Below are 25007 nucleotides of genomic sequence, written 5' to 3' on the forward strand. Positions count from 1 at the left end.
TAGTGCATAATTTTTTTGTAAGGTTTAGCCACTTAGTTTTAATTGATTAACCTATTGATATAAACATACAGTTCAAAAACATAAAAAAATCAATGTACCTGGTACCTACCAAATAGATACAACCCATATTTCTTTAAATCTTTATTTTCATAGAATTTTAGACTTAAAATTATCAATTTAATTTCAAATTATCAGAACATTATTTTACCGAGCTCCTATTGTATTTTACTATTAATTTTTCTAATAAATCTAAATAGATATAATCATAGTTACATTTTATGTACTAAGATTTCGATTACTAGTATTACAATTGAAGCAGTTATCCCATACATCATAAATAGTAGAACTGGTCGTAAGTTTGGTAGACCGACGCTGCTGAAAGCCGACATTTTCTCCGCGCATCGCGGCTTCGGGACATCAATGCGTTTTTGGAGAGCCATTTGAATACCAGACTCGTGGATGCGCTTGAAGCTGAAGGCGTTGAACATAAATAACATTTATAGATTTGCTCGAAAGCTTATCAAACACTGAGTGGATCTAAGTGTCTCGTGGGAGGCAAAGTTCTATTTCTTAATTAATCTAATTCGTGAAGATACGTTAAAATAGATTATATACATAATTTAATTTAAGCTATGCTTTATGGCATCAAATTATAATTATAAAATGAATTTATTTGTTCGACCATCGTCTATTCGATTGAGTTAAAATCTTGATTATTATGGGTGCAGAATGTTGCAGATGTTGTTTAAGCTTGCTTGAAGATTCCTGACAAAGTACTTTTAACGAAAAAATTGTACTTCTTAAGTTTTCTTTATTTATACTTTATTGCATAGCATTTAACGAAAAGGTTACATAATAGGAAAGAATAAGCAAAAAGGCGTTCTTATCGTTTACAGCGATCTTTCAAAGACAATTTTCGGTGAAAGAAGTAATAGATGAGGTCTTTATATGAAGACATACAATTATTATTGCGTTAAATTATTCTTTGGGCTAATATTTTTAAAACAGTTCAAGGACAAATTGCAACTCATGCCAGTTATAAGCTAAGTCAGAAACAAATGATTCTTTATATTGATATAACGTTTTCTTTATGTAAAATCTATCTGATAGTAACAATAATATTCCTTACGCAACTCTCAGCAACTCTATGTATGGCGAATGCTTGTATATTGGTACAAATGGATCTAAAGCGTTCATGAAATCCACTTCCATCAAGTCACATTTTTCTGTCTCCAAGAATGTTTCCTCAACGCGTCGGTATACTGATTCCATGAGCGAATGAAACGCAAACAAACCCTGCAAAATACTCAAACGTAAATTTAAAAACTCAGTAAGTTATGAAACGATCAACACCATTCACTTCAAAAGAAATATTTTTTTTTGTCGTTTACCTTTTGTTAATCGTGAGAGTTGTAAATCATATAAGAGGATAATGATCAGAAAAGTACTGTCTACTTTTACTCTCTTAAACCTTCACAACGTATTTAAAAAATATCGCTTGTATTCTTTTCGAAATTTAACATTTAATTATCATTTGGGTCACTAATACGTATTATTATCAAAATATCAAACAAATTAGTCTTCTAATATAAAAACACGTATTGTATTATTATATCAGAAGACTGTTGTTGATTAGACAAGAAGTAGGTTACGAACTTACGACACGTCATAACAATATAAATTCTGTACAGTGAACTACCTAAATATCGTTTGACAATAAAAATTAAACATCCCATATAACTACGCAATAGTTTCAATAAAATGTTGATAAAAAAGTAAAAATATGTCTTTGTTACCTGCCTCACACGTTCCACACCTTCATTCAAATTGTAAAAATGCCCTTCCCCTTTTTCTGGTTTTATTCTTTTATAAATAAGACGTCTCAGTTGGTCTTTTTGTGCCTATTTACAATAAAAACAACATTAAACGAACTGTATTAAAAAAATAAACTTGTTAAATTCGAAAATGGAATTACCTTAAGTACAAAATGATTGTAATCGACGTCTAAAGCGGCAATTGTCATTTTAGAATGGGCGAGTTGTTCTAACGTCTTTATTGAATTAGAAGGTGCTTGTAATAACACAACAATATTAGCCGAATACGCCGCATAAAGAGCCATTAGTGCAGTGAATATTACGAATAACATTATACGACCTGCGATTGAAAATGACCATTAAATATAAACTATATTTTAAATGTTAATTTTTATTTTACTTTTTCGTGATATTATTTATTTAATTTTCTTTTATGTAATAGATAGTAGGATGGGCAAATAGGCCACCTGATGGTAAGTGATCACCACCGCCCATAGATATTGACGTTGTAAGAAATACTAACTATTCCCTACATTACACCAATGCGCCACCAACCTTGGGAACTAAGATGTTATGTCCCTTGTGCCTTTGGTATAGTTATACTGGCTCACTCACCCTTCAAACCGAAACAGAACAATACTAAGTATTGCTGTTTGGCGGTAGAATATCTGACGAGTGGGTGGTACCTGCCGAGTTGGGCTTGCACAGAGCCCTACCACAAAGTAAAAACTGTACTGTACGAAATACACTCTTATAGAAGAAAAAAAAAACAGTATATAACCGTTATTATAAAAAAACTAAACAATATCAGTTGATTGTAAAACGTTTCAGAATCGTTTACTGAACGTTACATGTTTTTCATTCAAAGAAGCTTTAACTCGAGAATTGAATATAGTATGATTAAAGGATACCATAACAAATTCAATAACCTAATATCTTGCCTGATAGCTGTTTCGGTTCCTTAGAACAACCCTGCTGACTTAAAGCACTCATTGTCAAAAGCATTGCGTCTCCAATACTTCCATCGAGCTGAGTTTGTGTCTGGAAATACACATTATATTTAAATACTGATTTCACAACACCAAAAGTATCTTATATAACAGAAAAATGAGCGTTCAAATAATTAAAATTTTTAAAAAGACTCGGTGTCCCCGGCAGTTTTGGAAAATATCGTGAGTAAGCTTCTTCGTTTCGGATGAAAATTTGTCACTTCTACTTACATCAACAAGCATTGAATTAGCGAGGTGGAATTCATATTCATATTTTTTATGTAGTAAATAGTAATAATATCAAGTCGTAAGTACTGCAACTTTTCGCCACATTAATAATAAAAACTTAGCACATTAAGCAAGTCAAGAAAATACCATACCTTGCCCAAGCTTAGAGTTTCCAATTTAGAAGCCAAAAGAATGGTTACACTAGATATGATAAAAGTGAGAATAGTCGCCATCCAGACGTTAAAAGAAAACGGTAGCGTGAAAATGTTTGAGACGTAGGAAAGGGGTGGTTGTCTGAAGATAAATTTAACTTTAAACTTAGATATTGAATCTGTAAAGACAACAACACCTAGTCGATCCGAACTTGCAACACAATTTGTACCTAAAACAACAAGAAAGAAATTGTAAATTAACTCATGCTACTATTGTTGTAGACGAGCTAAAACGATTAATGGATAGAAAGCAGTTGTTTTAAATGAAGGTCGCGGTCAAATCAACAAGATGAGATTTCAAGTCCTTAAGTTAACGCCCATAATTCATTGGTAGTGTTTTTATCGCGAGAAAATCTGAATTTATCATATATACAACTCTACTATTTGTTCGTCCCAACCACGCTATTGCATGGTTCTTCAGTTCATGCTCTTCTTTAACAGTAGAACTTTTAAGTCTTTATCCAGTAGTGGGATAAGACGAGATGTTATCTGTCCAACTTTTCTTTGCATTTAATTTCAATGAAATTAGTTTTAAGCTCTCCCCAGTTACATACATGGAATTAGTGCTCCGCCGTGGGTGTGTGATGTGATAGCCTATTGACCTTTTTTACAAAATTGGCTATCTAACATAAAAAAAATCTTAGAAATCGGATTGATGATCTTGACATTACCGAGTTCTAACGAACTATTTGTTTCAATATTAGTGTTGATAACATAATTTAATAAGTAATTAGTTTAAAAATTGTACCTAAATCAGCTCTACCAGTGTTAAGATCATTGATCATTCCAGACCACTGTCCATTGCGCTTGTAGCCCCATCTGTGACTGAAAATGTATCTCGGCGTTGCGTTCAGCATTTGAAATGCGATATGTACGTTCATCCATGATCTTTTAGCTATGGGATCGTGATAAAGTTCCCTGGCGAATATATTTGGATTTCTGATTAAGAATCATTTTTATAAAGCATTAAAAAATTTTAATACTAGCATGACTATTTATATCTGAATCCTTATAAGATATGACAATACAATACAGTAACACTTTGTATTTATATTATGTCTAATGGTTTCGAAGTCAAATCTCTGATTAAATATCTAGAAGGTTGGTAGTGTTATACATCTGGGCCTTGTCCTATGCCGAATATATCTCTTTTCGTGTCTAGTTGCCATCCCATCGAGATTTGAGAGTCCACCAGTATTTGTACGATACGGTACGTATCTTGGCGCTGTTGGCTAAGCCTTGATCGCTTGAGGTTGCCGATGAGGATTTATGAGAGTGTGACCACTTACTATCAGGTTGAACATCTGCTACTGTCAAAATAAATAATAGTACTACCAGCTGGATTTTGGATTTAATGCTGTTAATTACTAGTTATACGATGGAATCGAAATAAATGACTTTAATACTGGGTCGTACAGTCTATTTTCCCTTGGCAAGTGATATATAGATGAGTTGCTGTCTTGTATAACGTTGGCCATTGTTAAAGGATGACCCATTATGTCTTTTCTTCTTCTGAACAACTCTCGATTGGTTCTAGTGTCCACAAATATGTCATTGTAGTATCCACGAGGATTTGAATACGCAGGGCCGTTCGAAGACGGCTTGTGTACTGAAACATAATTCTTTTTACAATATTATTTTCAAAAATATTACTGACGCTTATGGATCAGAACATTAGCTTCCTTCATCTTCATTAATCACAACAAATTGTTAAATAAAGATATTTTTTTTTATATTTTAAATTGTTCATTATAAGTTCTTCGCTAAAAAATTTCCAATAAAAGATATGTGTGGGATGATTATCAGATTAAGAGAATCTCTTACATTCTGAAAGCGTTATCTTGTCTCCGTTTCGTATAGCTAAGACGAATTCGCTATCAGCCAACAACGGTAGATTCCAAAGATTTTTAACATCATAATTATTATGATTAATTTTGTGATGTAAAACCAGCCAACGGTAAGGGAATCGAAGGTGTCCTGAAATCTAAAGAAAGGAAATAAAATTTACAAGTCTAAATTTTTTTTAAGCGATAAGCTTCTGCTAATGAAAATCCCAAGAGGTCAGGTCATCTGTCTCACATCTAAGCGACCTATTTCAGTTATATGCGTTAAAATAAAACCAACATTCAAAGCAACATCTGCAAGAGGACAACTTAAATCAACAAAGTATAGTAAGGCATGGTCTTGAAGAGAAGAACGTTCTATGAAAACAGATGACGATCGAATACCCGCATCAGCTAATTCTTTAAAGAATGCAATTTCTTCACCTGAAACAATAAATTACATTGAAAACAAAACATCAGTAACTAAGAATGTAGTGGTCTTCAATTCTCCAGATAGTAATAATTCTTCAATTTATGAGAATTCTTCAGATCATTAAATACAAACTCATTGATGTTTGGCAAGTTCGAATAGCTAGAATTTAAGCAAACATAACACAAATTCTGTTACTTTTAACCTAAAACTACAATTAATATTATACAATAACCGCGCAAGAAACAATATCTATTAAAACTTGGTTGTAGGGCTTTGTGCAAGCCCGTCTGGGTAGGTACTACCCACTCATCAGATATTCTACCGTCAAAGAGCAGTACTCAGTATTGTTGTGTTCCGGTTTGAAGGAGGTTGAGTGAGCCAGTGTAACTACAGACACAAGGGGCGTAATATCTTAGTTCCCAAGGTTAGTGGCGCATTGGTGATGTAAGGAATGGTTTACATTTCTTACAACGCCATTGTCAATGGGCGGTGGTGACCACTTGCCATCAGGTGGCCCATTTGATCGTCCGCCTACCGATATCATCAATTATAAAAAAAAAATGTGAGACTTAAGAAATATTTGGTATTCGAACATCCGAATCGCAGGATTAGCAAAGAGCGTAAAAAACTTTTCGATTACTCATAAAACATTACTAAAATTTATTTTACGCCATACTTAGAACACAGTCAATATATTTGTTATTGAATTTAAAATTCAATTAAATTTCATAGAGGTACTAACTTTTTCTCCAGCACAAATTGTTGCAGATAAGCATAGTTGGTTTATTCTCATTGGCAATAAAACTCTTGATAAAATTGACAGTGATTTGGTCCTTAGCAAGGACTAAATAACATAATGAAAATGAAAACAGAATAATTCTTTTAAACATTTTGGAAATATTTAGAAATTATTTAATTTTGTGTGTTATCAGGTCTGACTTTTCAACGAATTTGTATCGTATTAAAAACTTGTTTCATCGAAATATTACTGGTTATTCGTGAACTATTCATGTAATTAATTTTCTTTTCTATAGAGAACTTGTCTGTCTATCGGTATATTAATTTTATATTAAGAATTCAGTTGGTACGTACTTATGCTAAAACGTTTCTTACGATATTTATCTGTCTTTGTTTTCAGGATTAAGTATTAAGTTAGTATACTTCTTAATTTTACGTCATAAAATATATATATATAACAGTGAAATACCACTTACTGATTAATCACGAAACCTCGGAATCTATAACACCTACACACTTGAAATTTGGCAGGTTAGTTCCATTAGGGTTTTTTTTTCCGCTAAGAACGGATTTTACGAAACTCTACTCCTAAAACGGTGGTTGCAAGTATGGAATTTATAAATTTCTCGCGGTTTAAGCCGCAGGTTCAGCTAGTATGTAATATAAAAAAGCGACCAAGATATAGAATTTGCAAATTTGTCGACGTCTGAGGAACAAAATGTTCCAAGGGAATTACATTGAACAACTAGCTCAGTCGATCCTAAGGATGCTCCACAACACTAATGTTTTACTAATAAAACTATTAGGTTCCACTGGTAAAAATGTTTATTCAAAAAATTTATAAATGCTATATGCAAACAATTAGCGAATCTTGCCATCGCGATTCAGAATGATCTACAATTTGACATAACGCCATCTAGTATTTACAAGATGAAATATATATGTACATTAATTACGTACCTATACATACATTATAATATATCATATACATTTGCGGATGAAGTGATTATGCCTAGTGGGGACGGTAATTGGTCTTCGAAAATATTTAAAGTAATTGTTTCAGTTCTTCTGCCTCTTATACGCATAATACTCTGTTTTAATTTCTTTCATAATATATTAACTAAATGTTTATTCATTATAGACAAGCTCAGGGTGAGGAACATAGTCAAATTTAAATGGACGTTTTCGTGACGATTTACCGTTAATTACGTACTTGGTGAGCTTCGTAAATGTTAGTTTAGGAAATTAAACACAATTATAGGTCTTGGGGTGAATTTATTTTCTAATTCAGTGTAAGCTACATTACAGTTAAATAAATGTGATAAGTTTTCACTGTTCTTTTTTCAATTTATTAATTTTCTTAATAATCTCCTTTTCTCTCTTAAGTGTAATCTGAAAAAATAAAACATTAATATTACTGTGATACTGCCTCTAGTTTCAGATGAAAAATAACTACTTAAGCCAATTTTTCGTTTATAAATGATTACTGGTTCTGTAGCAATATAGTACTTATACCTATTATTATATATAAACAATTTTTTCAACACATTTGGATGGAAATTTTCATTGGATTATCCGTAATGACCGTATTCTATACATCGACTTAGATGTATACTACTAGACAAGCTGTTCAGAATCAAAATTGTATGACAGTGACGGAAAAGGAAAGAAGCGGGAAGGGCTAGTTCAGTGATTTAGCCGAAACGATTGCGCACATGTGGCACAATTGTTATTATCTTTTTCTGTTTGTCTCCGAGAGCATTATAGTGAAATTATTTGACTCATTATTGTAATAGTATTAAAGTAGATTAGATAATAATTATAATCACATATAATCAACATAACAGATTAAGGTTAGAGCCTAGAAGAAAATAGATATCAATTTTATGCTTACTTGACACAATTTATATACAGAAGACTTTATTTTTCCGCCCGTACCGTACCGGAGAGCGAATATAGTAGTGTACATATTAGTCAATGATTTTATACGACTGTTGTGAACATCGTACTGAGTAATTACGAATTTTGATGACCACTTTATAGTTATAAAGCTGAGTTAGAATGCGTGCATCTTAACCAATGATTTCGAGTTCAAACCTGAATTTTCATGTGCTTAATTTGTGTTTATAATTCATCTTGTGCTCGGCGGTGAAGGAAAACATCGTGAGGAAACCTGCATGTGACTAAATTCACCGAAATTCTGCCACATGTGTATTTCACCAACCCGCATTGGAGCAGTGTGGTGGAATATGCTCCAAAAACCTTCTCCTCAAAGGGAGAGGAGGCCTTAGCTCAGCAGTGGGAAATTTACAGGCTGTTAATGTTTTTAATGTTGTTATACTTACAACCTCTTGTAAGTGATCTCTAGTATAAGTACGACGACAGAAATCAGCATGCCATACAACGTAGCGATAAGGGCTGGGTACATGTCAGTAATCCCGACACTGCTGAAGGTGGAAATGCTCCCGGAACATTTCGGTTTGCCAACATGGAGACGACGATGGATGTTTGATTGAATACCCGTTTCACGGATCTTGATGAAGCTGAAATAAATATTTGAATAACTGCAGTAAATATTGAGTTATCGCTTTCTATGGGTATTACTTTTGATTGCCTCTTCCGTAACCTCCGAGTTTTCAATTTTCAAGAACTACCACGAAGGTAAATTATTATTGATCAGAAGTAAGGAGCCAGTGTACATTTTTACTAAGTCCTAATTCAGTTAGATATAGAACAGGTAATACATACCCATCTTTATGTTTAATTATATTAAATAAAAGTGTTATCAAGTTCAGTTTATAGGGCCGTAATGCGGGCGTTATTAGTCCGAGAGAACATTATTGAAACTATGCTGAATTTATAAATAGGACAATATGTTACTCGTTCAATTTTGGCAATGACAAATGTTATATGTCTTAGGATTTTTATTTGATTTATACATAAATAGGCAAAGGTAAGACAGCTTAGTACCTTTTTCTCTTCTGTTTGTCAATTCGTCGATCTTATTTCATTCTGTTTGAAAGTTATTGATGAGCCTTTGTGTTATCAATTATCATATATCAATAAAAAAAACATGCAAGTTCATAAATATTTTCTGCAAATTTTGTGTAAGGTCGAATTTTGACCACTTGGCGAAAACTATTTAAACTTACAAACTAACCTGATTTTAAATAAATCTTTATAAGGCGAACGCTTCTGTCCCGGTAGCCAAGGATCAATTTCGTTGATGTAATCAATTTCCACGAGGTCACATTTCTCATCCTCTTGGTATGTTTCTTGTATTAACCTGTACCCTGGATTTAATTCCATGTGGAAAGCGAATAATCCCTAAAAATAACATTTTGACATACACTTTCGTTATATTACCGAATTTCCAAGCTCGATATACATCCTTAGATGTAGACAATTATGATTTATAATATCTTAAAGTTATAATGGTGCTATTTACCTTTCTTATTTTGTCGACTCCTTCTTTCATCGTGTAAAAATTAGGCTTCTTGCCTTTGGGTGCAATTTTTTTATTATAGATAGCTTTTCTTATTGGCTCATTTAGTTTCTAAAATAAAACGCAAATTATGATACAAATGTATTTTATAATTTACCTATTAAAAGTTATTTGAAAATTGTACCTTAAAGAAATAGCGATTGTATTCAAAGTCGCTTGCGCCAAGTTTTAAAGGTGAATTTAAAAGGTCTGGCAGAGACCTTACCGAAGAGCTTGGAGCTCGGAGCAGGACCACAATGTTTGCGGAATAGGCCGCGTATAAAATAGTCAGTGCCACGAACAACAGGAGTGTTACACACCTACCTGGAGAATTTAGTCAGAGCTGAGTATATAGCATGCGCTTTGTTATTTTTACTGACGTAATGGATAAAGGCTGACTCGCTGGTTAAGTACCACTTAGGTTTAGTTCAAATAACAATGTTTGCACTTTTAAAATGTATGCTATTAATACCCTATTTTAAAAATAGCTTTGTCGATATAATAAACAAATATATATATTCATAATAAAATCAATGAAGTTGTGTTCAGATATTATATAATAAAACTTAACAAATTTCCAACCTGCTGCATATCTAGGTTCGAGAGTACAACCCTGCTGCAGAACGGCACCGATGATCAAAATCAGCACATCTGCCCATGATCCATTTAATTGCAACGGGTGCTGTAAGCAGACCATATTACCCATATTTTAAGAAATCCTTATGTCAAGGAAAATTAAAAGGAAAAATTATGATATTAAAAAGCCATTCTGTTTTAATGAGTTCGACAAAAACAAAGATATTGAATTAAAACTCACCATACCAACAGAAGCCTCCCATTTCGAAGTAATGTATAAAAACAAGGCGCAACCCATGACACAGATGAATATGGCCACCCATACTGCTGTTGTAAACGGTAAAGCGAATATGTTCTCCAGCAAAGCCAGGGGTGGTTCTCTAAACACGAACCGCACAGCCGTGGACCCAACCATGGCTATATAATCTATAACCTTCATACGCTCTTGCGTGAATATTGTAAGTGTACCTGAAAATCGTGAACGCGATTTCCTAAACTTTAAAAAAATTTTGAAGCATCTATTTTTGAAATTTTTAATTTTAGAATAATATTATATTCACAAATTTATTTCTGCCTTCCAACTTCCTTCCTTTAACTTTTCCAACTTTTTCTAAAGCGATTTTAGGTGCTATCGATTATATGATTGCAATTGAATTCTTTAAGTCGATTGAGATAAAGAGTTTAAGCTAGCTATTAAAAAAAATACTAATTTCCTGTTTAATTCACAACAGTAAATATATAGTACAATTACAATTAATTACCAAGATCAGCTTCCTTCTTTAGTAGATGATCAATTATTCCCTGCCAATTGCCGTTCTTGTCCTTATAACCCCAAGTGTGCGTAAAAATACGCTTCTCAGTCGCATTCAACATTTCGAAGCATATTTTGACGACCATATAAGACATCTTAGTTATGGAATCTTGATGAAGATTTCTATAACAGACTTATTTATTTATAACCAATTCCAGCCACAGTAGCGTAAAGACAATTAAATAAGTTTGATATTGAATTGTGGTGAAATAATTGGTCGACATCTTAAATGATCTTGTATATTTTATGTGGAGTCGAGAAAACTCGGCGTTTTGAATATAGGCGAAGTTTTTTTCAGAACCTTGAATGTAGAATTAAAGTGGATATAAGAGATAAAGTGGAAGCTTTGTATTATACATAATCAAGAACTGTTTGTAGTGAACAAAAGAGAGGAGAGGCCTATGTCCAAATGTGGTTAAGAATTTTTTAGTTTCTTTATTTACATATTTTGGAAGGCAAATGCAGTGCAGAATTAGTGCTGCCCAAGGGCAATTTAAAAAATACCGTCCCATTATTGAAATTTTGCATTCCATGGTTAAAGTTTGAATACAAAATGGCCAATACATAAAATGACTCACTCATATTTTTGTTTATTAGGTACTCATATTTTGAAAAATATTTAATTTTGGCGCACTGGGCACTAACCTTGAATGCCCTTAATGTGAATCCAATGATGCAGAGGAGCAAATGGACCACCTGATACTTCGTCCAATGACTATGGTACCAGGACTTAGAACTTACAATATCTACGATGGGATTTAAGATGTGATTATACGCCTTGAGCTTAATCTAGTCCCTAGATTATTTATATATGTAGTTCTTGTTTGTTCTTACTACAAATTATTATATTTGTGTGCGTGACAGCTACGCTTGATACTCACATTGTCGACGACATTTTTTTTCTCAGATTTGACAGTCTACAGACAGAAGCTCTAGTCATACAAGCCGGACCATACGAACACACTTATACATGGCCTTTGTCATACATGTCAGCTCAGATAATGTATCGAATATGTTATTATTGATAAGGTTTGAATGTATAGAGGCACTGATTTGAATAATTTTGAACAGTTCCATTTTTGTAAATGGTATATGTTAGGAGTTATTTTGTTTGTTTAGAGATTTAAGAAGACGAGAAGATCGATTTATATCTTCACTGGCTTATAATTACTTTGAATATTGAGACATATAATAACTTACCACTTATTAAACCTAATTTTATATATATTTTGTATAGTTATGTTGTGAATCATTTTCGTTATTAAAAAATGAATGAAAATTATTCGTGTTACTGAAGTTTTCCGTATATACATGTAATTCCAAGTCTATTTTAAACATAAAGTAAACATATATATATATATATATATATATTACAACATGAACCTATATTAAGATGTTATGACCCTTATGCCTGTTCATTGTGATAATTAGCATTTAATTTTAAATATGATTAAAAATTGAGTATTCAATACGTACAGCCTGTCATCTAGATGTTTTTTGGTCTCATTGCTATCGGTTATTACATTCGCCATAGTGAGAATGTGCCTTCGTAAGTTCTTTCTTCTGATTGAAATCACTTTTGTGTATCTGTAATCATACACTGCACCGTATTTTGTTATCTGTGGATAAACATTTTTCTTTTAATTTTCAACAATGCGTTTATAATTATTTCAGGCTGTCAAAATCAGCTAGCCCTCTACTTTATCTAAACCATTTAGAGGTTCACTCACTATATACAAGAAATCATCAAAATCGGCTCAGCCGTTTAAGAGCAGTTCAGTGGCATACTCACGTACAGGAGAATTACTTACATGTATGTGACGAGTACGTAATATATGAAAATACTTAATATATAAAAAAAAAACATCTTAGTCGATAATTGTTGCTAGTATGAATGAGCCTTTAAATCAAAACGGATAATGACGTTCGACCCAAAAACAAACTTTAAATAATATTTAAAAAAAATGTAACACTTTTTAAATCCGTCAAGTGTCCTGCTATCCAACAATTTATTGAAACGTTTATAAATTCAAAACCGAATTTATTAATAAAAATATCGTAGCCACTCCTTTAACTAAACTTTATTGATCATACAGTTAAGTGACTTACATATTATCGTTAGGTAATATATAAAAAATATATTGATATTAATTTAAAGAAAAAAAATGATTATTTTTACTATCTTCCAGTGGCGGTTTCGCCCTTTTGTGGGATCAGGTAATTTTTTATGGCTTCAGTAGGCGGACTGGCACACATGCCGTCGCGCAACCTGGTGGTACGTGGTCACTACAGCCCGTAGACATTGACATCGTATGAAATTTTAATCATTTCACTATAACCGCCTCCAACCTCGGGAGCTGAGATGTGTCTCATTCACCCAAATCGGAACACAACAATACCAAGTGTAACTGCTTGCGAGTGTATAATATGATCAGCGGTTTGTACCCATTCAAAAGGGCTTGTACAACCCTACCACCAAGTAAAGTAATATACACTATATGTCCTTTTCTATAATTATAAAACTTCATGATGATCAGGTATAGTTACGACAAGAAAACCTAACAACATGTTAACATTTTATTATGGTATTTTTATGGTAAGCATGCTCCAATTCTTCACCCAAGCTTCCAAACTTGAGAACTCTTCAACGGTCAACAGCATAGACAAGAAGTTTTAATATATTTAAAAACTTATTACTATTCATTTACTTATTTGACTTTTAAAAATTTACTTCTATAAAAATAACACTATGGTCATTAACCTTCAGGTCCATTCCATTTCGTTCTCCACTGACAGTTGTTGTCACATTACTCGTGTTATTTCCTGCTATTTCGATTAGGAAATTGTTTGATATCGGTTTGTTTATGAATTCAACTCTGGAGGATCGCCAAGCGCCTCTCGTTGTGTAAATGACGTCAGAGGTAACCGACACTTTATAAGCTGTAAAATAATACTATAATTAAAAAAAAACGACTGCAAAAGAAATGACAAACGAATGCTGCCAAATAAATTAAAAATATATATTATAGGTGTTATCACTCGGGAAGATTTTGGGATCTTAACGATGCCAAATACATCTAAATTTGTTCAGGTTTTTAAAATATATGGTGGAATAAATAAACACACTGCAATCATTACTTCTTTCTTCAGGCAGTAGTGTAATCATTTATAATTAATTTCGTGTCCTGAATTCTATCATATGTTTATCGCCAATCCGCATTGGAGCAGAATGTTGTAGCTAAGCTTCAAACCACCCCAAAGAGAGACGAGGCTTTAGCCAAGCATTGGGACATTTACAGACTGTTTACATTTTAGTATTCACTTTAATTTCTTTAAATCGACTTTAATACACATAACCTTCCTTTTTAAAAGTAATATACTTGTTATTATTACATATACTAATAGTAAATATGCCACTTATGGGCCAAGAAATTCTCCACCTTTAACACAAACATTTGAAGATTATTCACCAGATCCTTTAATTTTAAAATTAAACCATTACACAGGTATCCTCGAATTCCTATTCGATATAGTACTCCTAAATATGCGCTTACCTATCAGCAGTGATCAATAATTTTTTAACAAGTTATATAAATGACTTAAAGTTAGAGTAAATACTTACTTGTGATATGGACCTCGTGTATATAATTAATATCGACTTATGCAAATAATTTTATTACTGTCTGTGTCAAATTTACTTAAATAAATTAATTTGTTTATATCATGTGCTAGATAGTTAAATACTTCAAACTATCAACGAGTGCTATAGTACTTATATTATTAAAAATTTAAAGCTCATGTCAAAAATCATTGATAAATAAGGCATAATTACTCAATTCAAAATTATATAAAAGACAAAAAAGCGTGGAGAAATGTATATTGATTTCTAGAATATACAAAAAATTAATTGTACTTCACTAACATACTCTGTAAATAAAATAGTGGAAAGGCTACTGTGTTTGTTGCCGGATCTTCTCGGTAGAATCTTCTTTCCGAACAGGTGGTAGCTTTATATTTAATTCAACATTGTATCATGACGATTCAAAAGCTTTGTGAGTCTACTTGAATAAATAATATTTTAAAGTTGATTTTATACAATATACGAACGCGCTTTTGTTCCTTAATAGCAATTTCTTCCGGAAAATCCTCACAGTTAGAAAATTTAATCAAAGAAATAATGTGTGTGGGTGTATATTATTTATTTGTCGAAATATACCTTCATCGTTTATTACGTGAAACAGTTGCTCAATATTGTCGTGTTCTGTCTGAAACTTAGATACATTCTACATTTTTAAACAAGCAAATAATACTCAAATTGTTTTAATTTCAGTCGTCATTAGACCAGTCATTGTCGAAGTATAACGATGTAGGTTCAGAACTGATAAAGTCGTGCTAAGCTTGGTACTAATTCAAAATAAGTATTAGTAGCGAACTAATTACTTACCTTCAACAAGTTGGTACTCATCATCGTCAATTTTTTTCGCAATAACGACATCGCTATTGAGAGGAATGTCGAGTTTATTGAATAAATTGAATTTGTAAGATCCGACGTCGGAATCCAGTAACAACCACCTATATGGAGACTTGAAGTATCCTTGATCGCTAACCTTGTTGGAAATAAGTTAGATTATTATATTAAAATAGTTAGATTGTTCGATTACATTAATCTTAACTAAATATTTCGGGTTCACGCCAGAAAACCATAGAGTGAAATGTATAGCCTATTCCAATCGAAGTAGGAATAAAGATAAACAACCTTTATATTTACGTATTGCATGTAATTTGCTAATAGCTCAGCTATATTGTGCACTACTACACTTAACTACTAATATCCAATTTAATTATTTAAGTTCCGATAAGTTTCGTCGACGTTGAAACGCCATTTTTTCCCAAATACATATTGAATTGACCAATTATTTGGCATCAATTCGCTGTCAAATGTTGTTTATTTAACTTTTGCCATTTTGTGTTTGGAATGGACTATAGTTAATTCTGTTTTTACTATCTCCTGTTTAGCGGTGGAGATAGTAAAAACATTATGAGGCATTCCACGTTAAATTTTCGTTTAATTATTTCATATATAATCTTTGTATATAACTTGAACTTTGTATGTTTTGAAGTGATAACTTATTATGGGAGGATAAACACGTCGTTACGTAACGCGTTACGACGCCAGTCTGTCTTAAATCTTGTAAACACATCCATCACTCACACTAATGTACGCCAATAATTTAAAGTGAAAGAGCGCACCTTCGTGAGAGCGTGAAGAATAAGCTCAACTCACATTACCTATGATAAATTCTTACTAGTTAAAAAACAGTAACGTTAAGAATGAAGAATCTTTAATATTCTACAGAAAATGCACCTCCATGCATGCATCACAATCAAAGTTTGTTTTTAATTTTTAATAAACTTAACAAAATATTATTTTTTAATTAAAATTAATAGATAAAAATATCAAAACCCAAGTAGTACATGTCATAAATTAAAATTTATGTCCCATTTTATATTTACAGTTGATTTATTTCAATGGAATAATTATTACGTGTTCTCAGCGAACGAGTCGTAATACCAATTATAAGTATAAGTATATTAAACTGTTCGATATAGACCTGTGTTAAAAACACTTCGATTCCCGGACACGATAAATCAGCCAATATTACTATTTGATGTAGAAAATACTCGGTTCGGTTGGCTTGAAGAGAAGGTGCCAAGAAAATATTTTCTTTAAATAATTTCGTGGCCAGCGACAACGTTTCGACTGCAAAAAAAAATTGCGTTTAGACAAGTATTTTTGATTAATGTTCATTAGATGACTGGTTGTGAACTGGATTGTGGGAAGTTTGAATGTGTGCACTCGGTGTTTTTATTTATTTCTAGACGAACATTACACGCGATTTCGTTCACTAATGCGAAGCAGAATCATTTACCTATAAAAATAATACTTTGTTGGTGTTTTTTTTTTGTTTTTATTCGTTTTCTAAAATAAAAATAATGTTTTTATTGGTTTACAATATGTTACATAAATCAAAATGGCCCTGTACCCCTAAACTAGGAAAAACCGTATCTTATCCCAGTGACTTCCCAATCAAGCGTAAGCGCTTTGTTACACTCTATTATGTTTAAGCTAATATGAAACACACACACGCACTCAAACAAAAACTTTTTTTTTGTTTTTGTGTGTGAAAATGCGCCACAATCCTTGGGAACTTAGATGTGCACATCAAAAGTTGACAATGTTTACGCTCTCGTGTTTTGAAAAGGATTTGAAACCGGTCTTGAACCGGTCTTGAACTTGGACTCTTTCCGGTTGGCCCAGCCGTCCCATCGCATTATACGACTAAGAGTAAAGGAAGAGAGGGTGTAAGGATAATATCTTCTTCAGGAGTTAGGAATAAGAAAATAGATTATGTCCTTCCTTGGAGATCAAGCTACATAAAAGAAATCATAAAATTCGGTTCAGTGGCTTGGCCGAGAAAGAGCAACAGAGAGATAGACTTAATTATAACCAATTTATAATATTACTATACATAACAATATTATAGTTAATAAAAAACTTAAAGGGTCACCCAGTGATGTGGAAATTGCTAGTTCGATCCTGAAGGTCAGAAAACTGAAAAAGTAGGACATACTTTATTTACAAACCGAAATTGTAATTTTTATAACTTTTTTTTTCAAGGATAACAAATTTAATCCCGGTGTCAAAATTAATGTTTCAATTTTTAAATTATCACATACAAACAGACCTCCGCTTAACTTTTATCATACTCATAGGAGTCGAATACCGCATGAGATTTCAATTACAATTTAATGTATCAAGTTTATATTGTGCCAATTACTTTGATTTCATTTTAAAACTAAGTACAAGACAATCATTCTCGACTTAAAATAAAATTAAAACATTCTCGATAATAACAATGAGATATCAATCAGAATGAGGAAAAAAAAATGTATGCAGCTTCTTACGTCGTTTTACAGATTGGCACACACACATTCAAAATATCCACCGAATTAAAAACCTCTTTCTATATTTAGGTTTAAAACGTAACAAGAACATTTTTTGTTTTATTACGAAGTATTTACTATGTATTCTATATATAATATATATTTAAGAGATCTTCCGGGGCGTCTCACCATGGAATGGTGCCCCCTAGACACGTTGCTTGGGAATTTAGGCTGGGATGGAATGGGCTTGGGCCTCTGTCTTGTAGAAACGTATTTGTAGGATTTAACTTATTTATTTATATAAATCGATGTTTTTCTCTTCCATTAATCTCTATCTTTAGTCAGAAATACAACAATTTGTTACTTGCTCATCTTTTCTTTCTACTTGGTGGTAGGGCTTTGGGCAAGCCCATCTGAGTAGTCATCTAGTTTGAAGCGATACAGGTGAGTGAGCCAGGGTAACATCATAGTTGCCAAGGTAGGTCGCGCATTGACGTTGTAAGGAATGATTAATATTATTTGTGACAATGTATATAAATGATGGTGACACATTGGTCCCTACATACTTCTTTACATACTATAAAACAAAGTCGGTACCCACCGGCAACGGATTTTAATGCGGTTTTCACAAATAAATAGATAGATTCAAGAGGAAAATTCGTATGTACAATACATACATATTATATTAATAAATTTAAACGTTGGGTAACGATGTAGACCTTTACTCTACCCGTATGAAATCGGGACGGATAGCTAGTATTTTATACAAAAAAAAAAAACTTACACGGAGTCCAACATAAGTTCGGTGTTAACAAAGCGGTCGGTGTATCTTCAGAAATGACAAATGAAGTAATGAGATTATGAAGATTTGCATTCAAACAACGCATAAACGACAGCCAAAAAAAGACGAAAGGAAATATTATTTTAAATTGCATTTTCAACTCTTGTTACAGACCATCGGGTAAGACTTACGAAGGTTTTTACGAAGACATCGAATATATTATGCCTCTGTTACATTTTGCATTAAATATTAAATGAGATATGGAAGAAAGAAAGGGGAACATTTTTATAACATTGTACAGTCATACACATAAAGTGTTGTTACGTAACATAATATTAATATTAATTATTTCTTATATATACCTATGTACCAATATTTCTTGTAAATGAGAGACGTAATTCAGTAAAGTTGACTCAAGCAATATATTAAGAGATACATTAGTTCCTCGTACATTGACCTGTGTGTACCTGAGTGTACCTCGTACCTATTGACAGCCTGTCAATTTCCCAATGCTGCTGCTGCTGCGGCTTAGGCCTCTTCCCCTTTGAGGAGAAGGTTAGGATCACATTCCACCACGATGCTCCAATGCGGTTTGATGGGTTTACATGTGGCAGAATTTCATTGAAATTAGACACATGCAGGTTTTCTCACAAGGTTTTCCTTCACCAACGAGCTCGAGATGAATTATAAACACAAATTAAGTACATGAAAATTCAGTCGTGCTTGCTTGGGTATGAACCCGCAATCATTGATTAAGATGTACGTGTTCTAACCATTAAGCCATCTCGGCTCGGAAGATTGATTGATCCAGTGTAATTAGGGCACAAGGGACATAACATCTTAGTTTACATGATTGGTGGCGCATTGAATGATGTAAGATTGTTTAATCTGTTAATTTCTTACAGAGCTAATATGGTCTATGGTCGGTAGTGACCAAATACAACGAAGCAGCCCATTACTCTGTTTTCCTACCTAATTAAATTAAATTAAAAAAGTTACCTAGCTAGTTTTCGTGTGTTTTATGTGGTAGTACCAAAATTTTCGTAAAAATCATGTATCAATATGTTCTATGCCATATGAAATAAATAAAATTCACTAGTCATTAGTCCTACTAAAATCTATGTAAGATATAATTTAACTTATAAATAAATGAAATAAGTAAGTAAATTAATGATGCAAATTACACTTTTATCCTTCACAGTACCATAAAGGTATATAAAATATTCTGTTTAGAGTTAACGGCACGCCCATAAGACATTATGCTCCTTATTACACTAACATGTCATTATAGTTCAGACATAATTTAAAGATTTACGTGAAAATATTATCGATACATTTAGAGATCCGCGTAAATAAACGAAAAGCCTCAAAATTTTAGGAACATTATCGATACATTTTTGACGTCAAAATAATTTTTTTGTTCTTTCATTTGTTTTTTATTATTGACTATCGCCATGACGCTCGTTTATAAATATATCTGAAATCAAAAAGTAGAAATAAAATAAATAAATAAGTAAACTTAAAAAAAGATGTCTTAGGATACGCGATTGGAACGAACATCGTGAACTAAGTTAACAACGTCTGAGAATAATTAACAAGTTATTAAAAATCTCGTATAAATTAAATCGTTAACGAACAATAAGTTTTAATAATATTATTTAATACATACATATAAAGGAAAGAGATAGTGATAGAGAGAAAGAGAGGGAATGCCTGGAGGAGGCGTAAAGCCGCGTATAAGAAATCCGTTCCAAAATCATAAATAAAATTATGTAATGTATAAAATGTATGAACAGAAAATATATGATTTTTTTTTTACTTGGTGGTAGGGCTTTGTGCAAGCCCGTCTGGGTAGATACCACTCACTCATCAGATATTCTACCGCCAAATAACAGTACACTGTATTGTTGTGTTCCGGTTAGAAGGGTGAGTGAGCCACAGACACAAGGGACATAACATCTTAGTTCCCAAGGTTGGTGGCGCATAGGTGATGTAAGGAATGGTTAATATTTCTTACAGCGCCTTTATCTATGGGCGGTGGTGACCACTTACCATCAGGTGGCCCATATGCTCGTCCGCCAACCAATGCCATAAAAAAAAAAGTTTAAACAAATTAATGTTCCTTATTTTTATAAATATTCAATGGGTTATGTACAATTTGTTTTTTAATCATAACAATATAAAATGTTCCACGGTATCATTCGATCAAGTAATTATAAAAACAATTATATCGAAAATATTTACCATACCAAAGGAAATAGATTAATTTTATTAATCATATTTTTTTATGTAAATTGCGTATTTATAGCCAATAACCTCACATTTTTGCGCTATAAATATTTAATTGTTTTGTTGTGAACATGTACTAGAACAAATCGTCACACCTGATATATTGTTACCATGTTTGTTTGTGTATTAAATTGTTGTATCGTAAATCTGGTGGATTTTTTTAATACGAATTGTTGTACTTGACTTCTATTATATGGCTATTGCTCACCACTACACTATATCATCACTACGGTTACACTACACAACACTTTACTATGTTAAATAGTACTTTGTGTTTTTTTATAGAACAATGGGGAACACAAATAGTACCGAGAGATCATTTTCTTTTTAAATTAATTTTTGTTTATTCTCTTCTTCTCTAAACAATAAATTATAAAGTAATAAGTACATATGAAATTAATTTAAAAAAAGGTTAAATTGTCCTCTTGAGTGTTTACATGCGTGTCTTAGCATCAGTATATATAGCCTATTCCGATGGAAGTAGGAAAAAAAATAAACAAACCTTAGATTAACGTATTTCATGCGATCTGCTTATAACTCAGCTATATTGCGCACTACTAAGAGTTTATGATTAATATATCTTTATTTATAATACAACACTATTGCACTTATTTTCACTTCAATTTTACTTCTAAAATACCGATAACAGTTTCGTCGACGTTCACACCGCCATTTTGTTGCAAATTCATACATAGATTAATCCAGCTCTCGACCAATGATATCGCGTCATTTGCCTGTCAAAAGTTGTTTATTTTACTTTTTTCCCGTTATGGTTGGAATAGAGTATACGTGTGCATATGTGCCTCTGTTTGTGGGTAGTTTGCATATTGTATTTTGTCACTTAAAAGCTAAATCGTTAATTTATTTTACATGAGATACATGAAAAAAAAATCCTGTCATAAAATTGGATATGAATTAACCATTGTAAAAAAAAACTTAAAAATACTCTATTACAAAATAACATACATTAAGACTTGGCTTAGTTTTTTAATTACTATCAATCAAGATTCGATAACACGAATTGCCAATATCAGACACGACTGTGAGTCACTTTGACGGCGAGTTTCCCGTTACAAAGTATATTAAGACAAATATTTTAAACTTCATTAACTTCGATAGGTTTAACATTACTGTAAAATTAATACTTTAAATTACAGTTTTTTGTGGTATGTGTTCAATCTCTCGCAGACATTTTTATTGCATGAGTTAAGCCTTTTGGTATTGCATTATATATGTATATGTTACTGTAAAATCTCGAACTACGGTAAATCTTAAGATTTTCCAATAAAACCTAAGATTTGCCGATTATGAATGGTAAATGTCCATAAAACTTTGGGTTTCGAACTTTTACAATTATTCACTTGGTAAATCTTAGGATTTACATGTTAGGTTAGGTTAGGTTGGAATGGTTAAAGTCCGAAAATGTCGTCCCTTTATAATAAATACTTATATTTACCAACTGATGACGGAAAATCTTAGTTTTTCTAGAAAATCTTAAGATTTACCTTAGAATCCGCTTTCTTATTTAAGTATTTATAAGGAGATTAGATTATTTTAGGTCTTTCCCGGTAACGAAAAGTGGCAAAATTTTTCCACGTGAAGTGGGGCATTAAAGAACCAGTGATACCCAATCCGTCCACCCCACCGTGGATACTCTACACCTACATAACTAAGTTTTTTCCTTTAAAAATATTTATTACTTACATATAATACTTATTATGTTATAAGTTCTAAGTATAACATAAACTATAAGTATTTTAGGCCTTGACACACTAAAAATGGACAAACCAAAGCACGCTACAAAAATGAGTCAGCCATCTTGTTTCTTGGAATCCCGAGCTGCAAAATGCGCAAAAATATGACGATCGCATTGCAGTGACATAAGGGAATGAATGAATGACTCTACATTCCTATGCAAAAACTTCATTCCATTTAAGGACCACGTAGCTATTTATAGTTTTATCACTCTTGAATACGTATGTTATAACCCAGGGCCAATATAATATGATACCAGGGTTGCATTTAAAAGCCTAGATTCTGGGGCAGGAAAGTAGTGAGTGAGAGGGCGAATAAACATTATTTATTCAGTCGGATGTTTTAATATATTGACGAACAAAGTATTAAATTATTTTAATAAACACATATAAAGAAAATTAAAATACAAGAATTATACTAATTTACATCTTATTATATATACTATATTAAATAAACATATTTTAATCATTATACTGCATTGTGTTTTGAATTAGAAATCTCTAATGGAGGGCGGCGTCCTCCATTGTGAATCTCCGTGGGTCTTGCCTCGGATTCTTTCCCGTAAATCCGGCCCCTGCATGAAACTACTTCATTATTCGCGTTTCTGGATTGGGCTGATAAAATTTGTTATTTAGTCGGAAATACAGTATGTATTTTTTTTACACATATTATACAGTTTATACAAAATCAATCGAGTGTTTATAAATCGAATCGATTCTCGCACCAAAAAGTTCTGCACAAAAAGGTGTTAACGCAATTATTTGAGAAGGCACTGGTTCGTACAAACTTGTGTAACTAAAGGGCAACAAAAAAAAGGATGTGCTGGTGTGAAGTACCTTCTTTCATTTCTTTCATCAACTTTTAGATCTAATAAATTATAATTAAATTTTCTGTATTTGTACCCATATTGTATTTTTTTCTTTATTGACCACTAAAATATAGTTTTGGTTGTAGTTGTCATAGTGCTTAAGCTGCGGGTTAATTGAGTCTTAATAAAATGATATATATAAGTTAGACTGATAAATTTACTAATTCAATATGTAAATGAGTTTATACATGTTATGGAATTAATATAACAACCGTAACTTGTCAGATTAATATAAATTAATTAGACCCTGGCACGAATTAGAGCAAATGTTAGTAAAAACAAGAAAGTAAGCTCAGTAATTATGCACGTAAGCCGAGATGGCCCAGCGGCGGGACTCTTAACCGAAGATGGCGAGTTCAAACTCGGGCAAATTTTATTGTACTTATTTTTTTTTATAGTTTATTAAAGGTAAAGGTTTTAGTTAAAGGAAAACGTGATGAACAAAACTGTATGCGGCAGGGGGAATTCTGCCAAATTAGTCTCAGCCGGAGAGCCGAAATGGCTCAGCAGTTAGAACGCGTGTTGAACCGATGATTGCGAGTTCAAACTCAGACAAGAACCATTGAAATTCCATGCGTTGAATTTAGGTTTATAAATAGGGAAAAGAAAACATCGTGAGGAATGCGTGTATTTGATTCCAATGAAATTCTGCCACATGAATCTACCTACCCGCATTGGAACGGTATGAAAAAGCTCCAAACCTCCTCAAAGGGAGAGGACGCCATAGCCCACAAGTAGTTAGCAAGCTGTTACGAAAAAAAGTGTATCCACCAAATCGCATTCGAACAGCGTGCAACGAGCTCCAAGCCTCAAAATGGGTTATTTGCCCATCAGTGTTACGTTTACTGTCTGACACTTTTTATAAATAATAAATAAATAAATATTGGACAACATAACATACATTACTCTGATCCCAATGTAAGTAGCTAAAACACTTGTGTTATAGAAAATCAGAAGTAACGACGGTAACACAAACACCCAGACCCAAGACACCGTATAAAACCAATGAACTAATAAACCCGGTACCTTAGAGTAGCGTACCCATGAAAACCGGTGTACAAACTACTCGACCACGGAGGTCGAGTTTTATATTACTTATTTTTTTAAATTAGCTAAATAAGCATCAACCAATCATTTCAGGTAACAAGATATAAAAGGTAAACGTACTTAGATTCCAGTTATACGCTCGTAAAACAACTTAACTTCGCGACTGTGTTCTGTATTACTTTATAAATCTGTATGTTAAATATATTATGGGACT

The 25007-nt window shown here is 32.5% G+C and overlaps 2 protein-coding genes across 2 annotated transcripts; both read right to left on the reverse strand.

The window, feature by feature from the left end:
• Positions 1-269: 269 nt before the first annotated feature.
• On the reverse strand, positions 270-6347 carry LOC125070629 (glutamate receptor 1-like; the record flags this gene model as incomplete). The annotated part of the gene is made up of 11 exons (XM_047680577.1): positions 270-471; positions 1130-1296; positions 1797-1901; positions 1976-2154; positions 2756-2855; positions 3184-3413; positions 3992-4161; positions 4660-4852; positions 5068-5227; positions 5368-5510; positions 6242-6347. Coding segments are annotated over 11 exons (1755 nt in total), but the record flags the coding sequence as incomplete, so codon positions are not given.
• Positions 6348-7499: 1152 nt separating this feature from the next.
• Positions 7500-24462, reverse strand: LOC125070605 (glutamate receptor 1-like). The gene is made up of 11 exons (XM_047680546.1): positions 24428-24462; positions 13870-14081; positions 12585-12727; positions 11059-11231; positions 10539-10765; positions 10304-10403; positions 9867-10045; positions 9686-9793; positions 9398-9564; positions 8583-8780; positions 7500-7629 (listed from the first exon to the last, which is right to left on the reverse strand). Exons 2-11 carry the CDS (start codon positions 13879-13881, stop codon positions 7581-7583), a joined length of 1356 nt encoding a protein of 451 aa, XP_047536502.1. The 5' UTR covers positions 13882-14081; positions 24428-24462; the 3' UTR covers positions 7500-7580.
• Between the last annotated feature and the right edge of the window lie 545 nt (positions 24463-25007).

The sequence above is a fragment of the Vanessa atalanta genome, chromosome 17 (genome assembly GCF_905147765.1).
Source record: "Vanessa atalanta chromosome 17, ilVanAtal1.2, whole genome shotgun sequence".
In the NCBI taxonomy this organism is placed as follows: Eukaryota; Metazoa; Arthropoda; class Insecta; order Lepidoptera; family Nymphalidae; genus Vanessa; species Vanessa atalanta.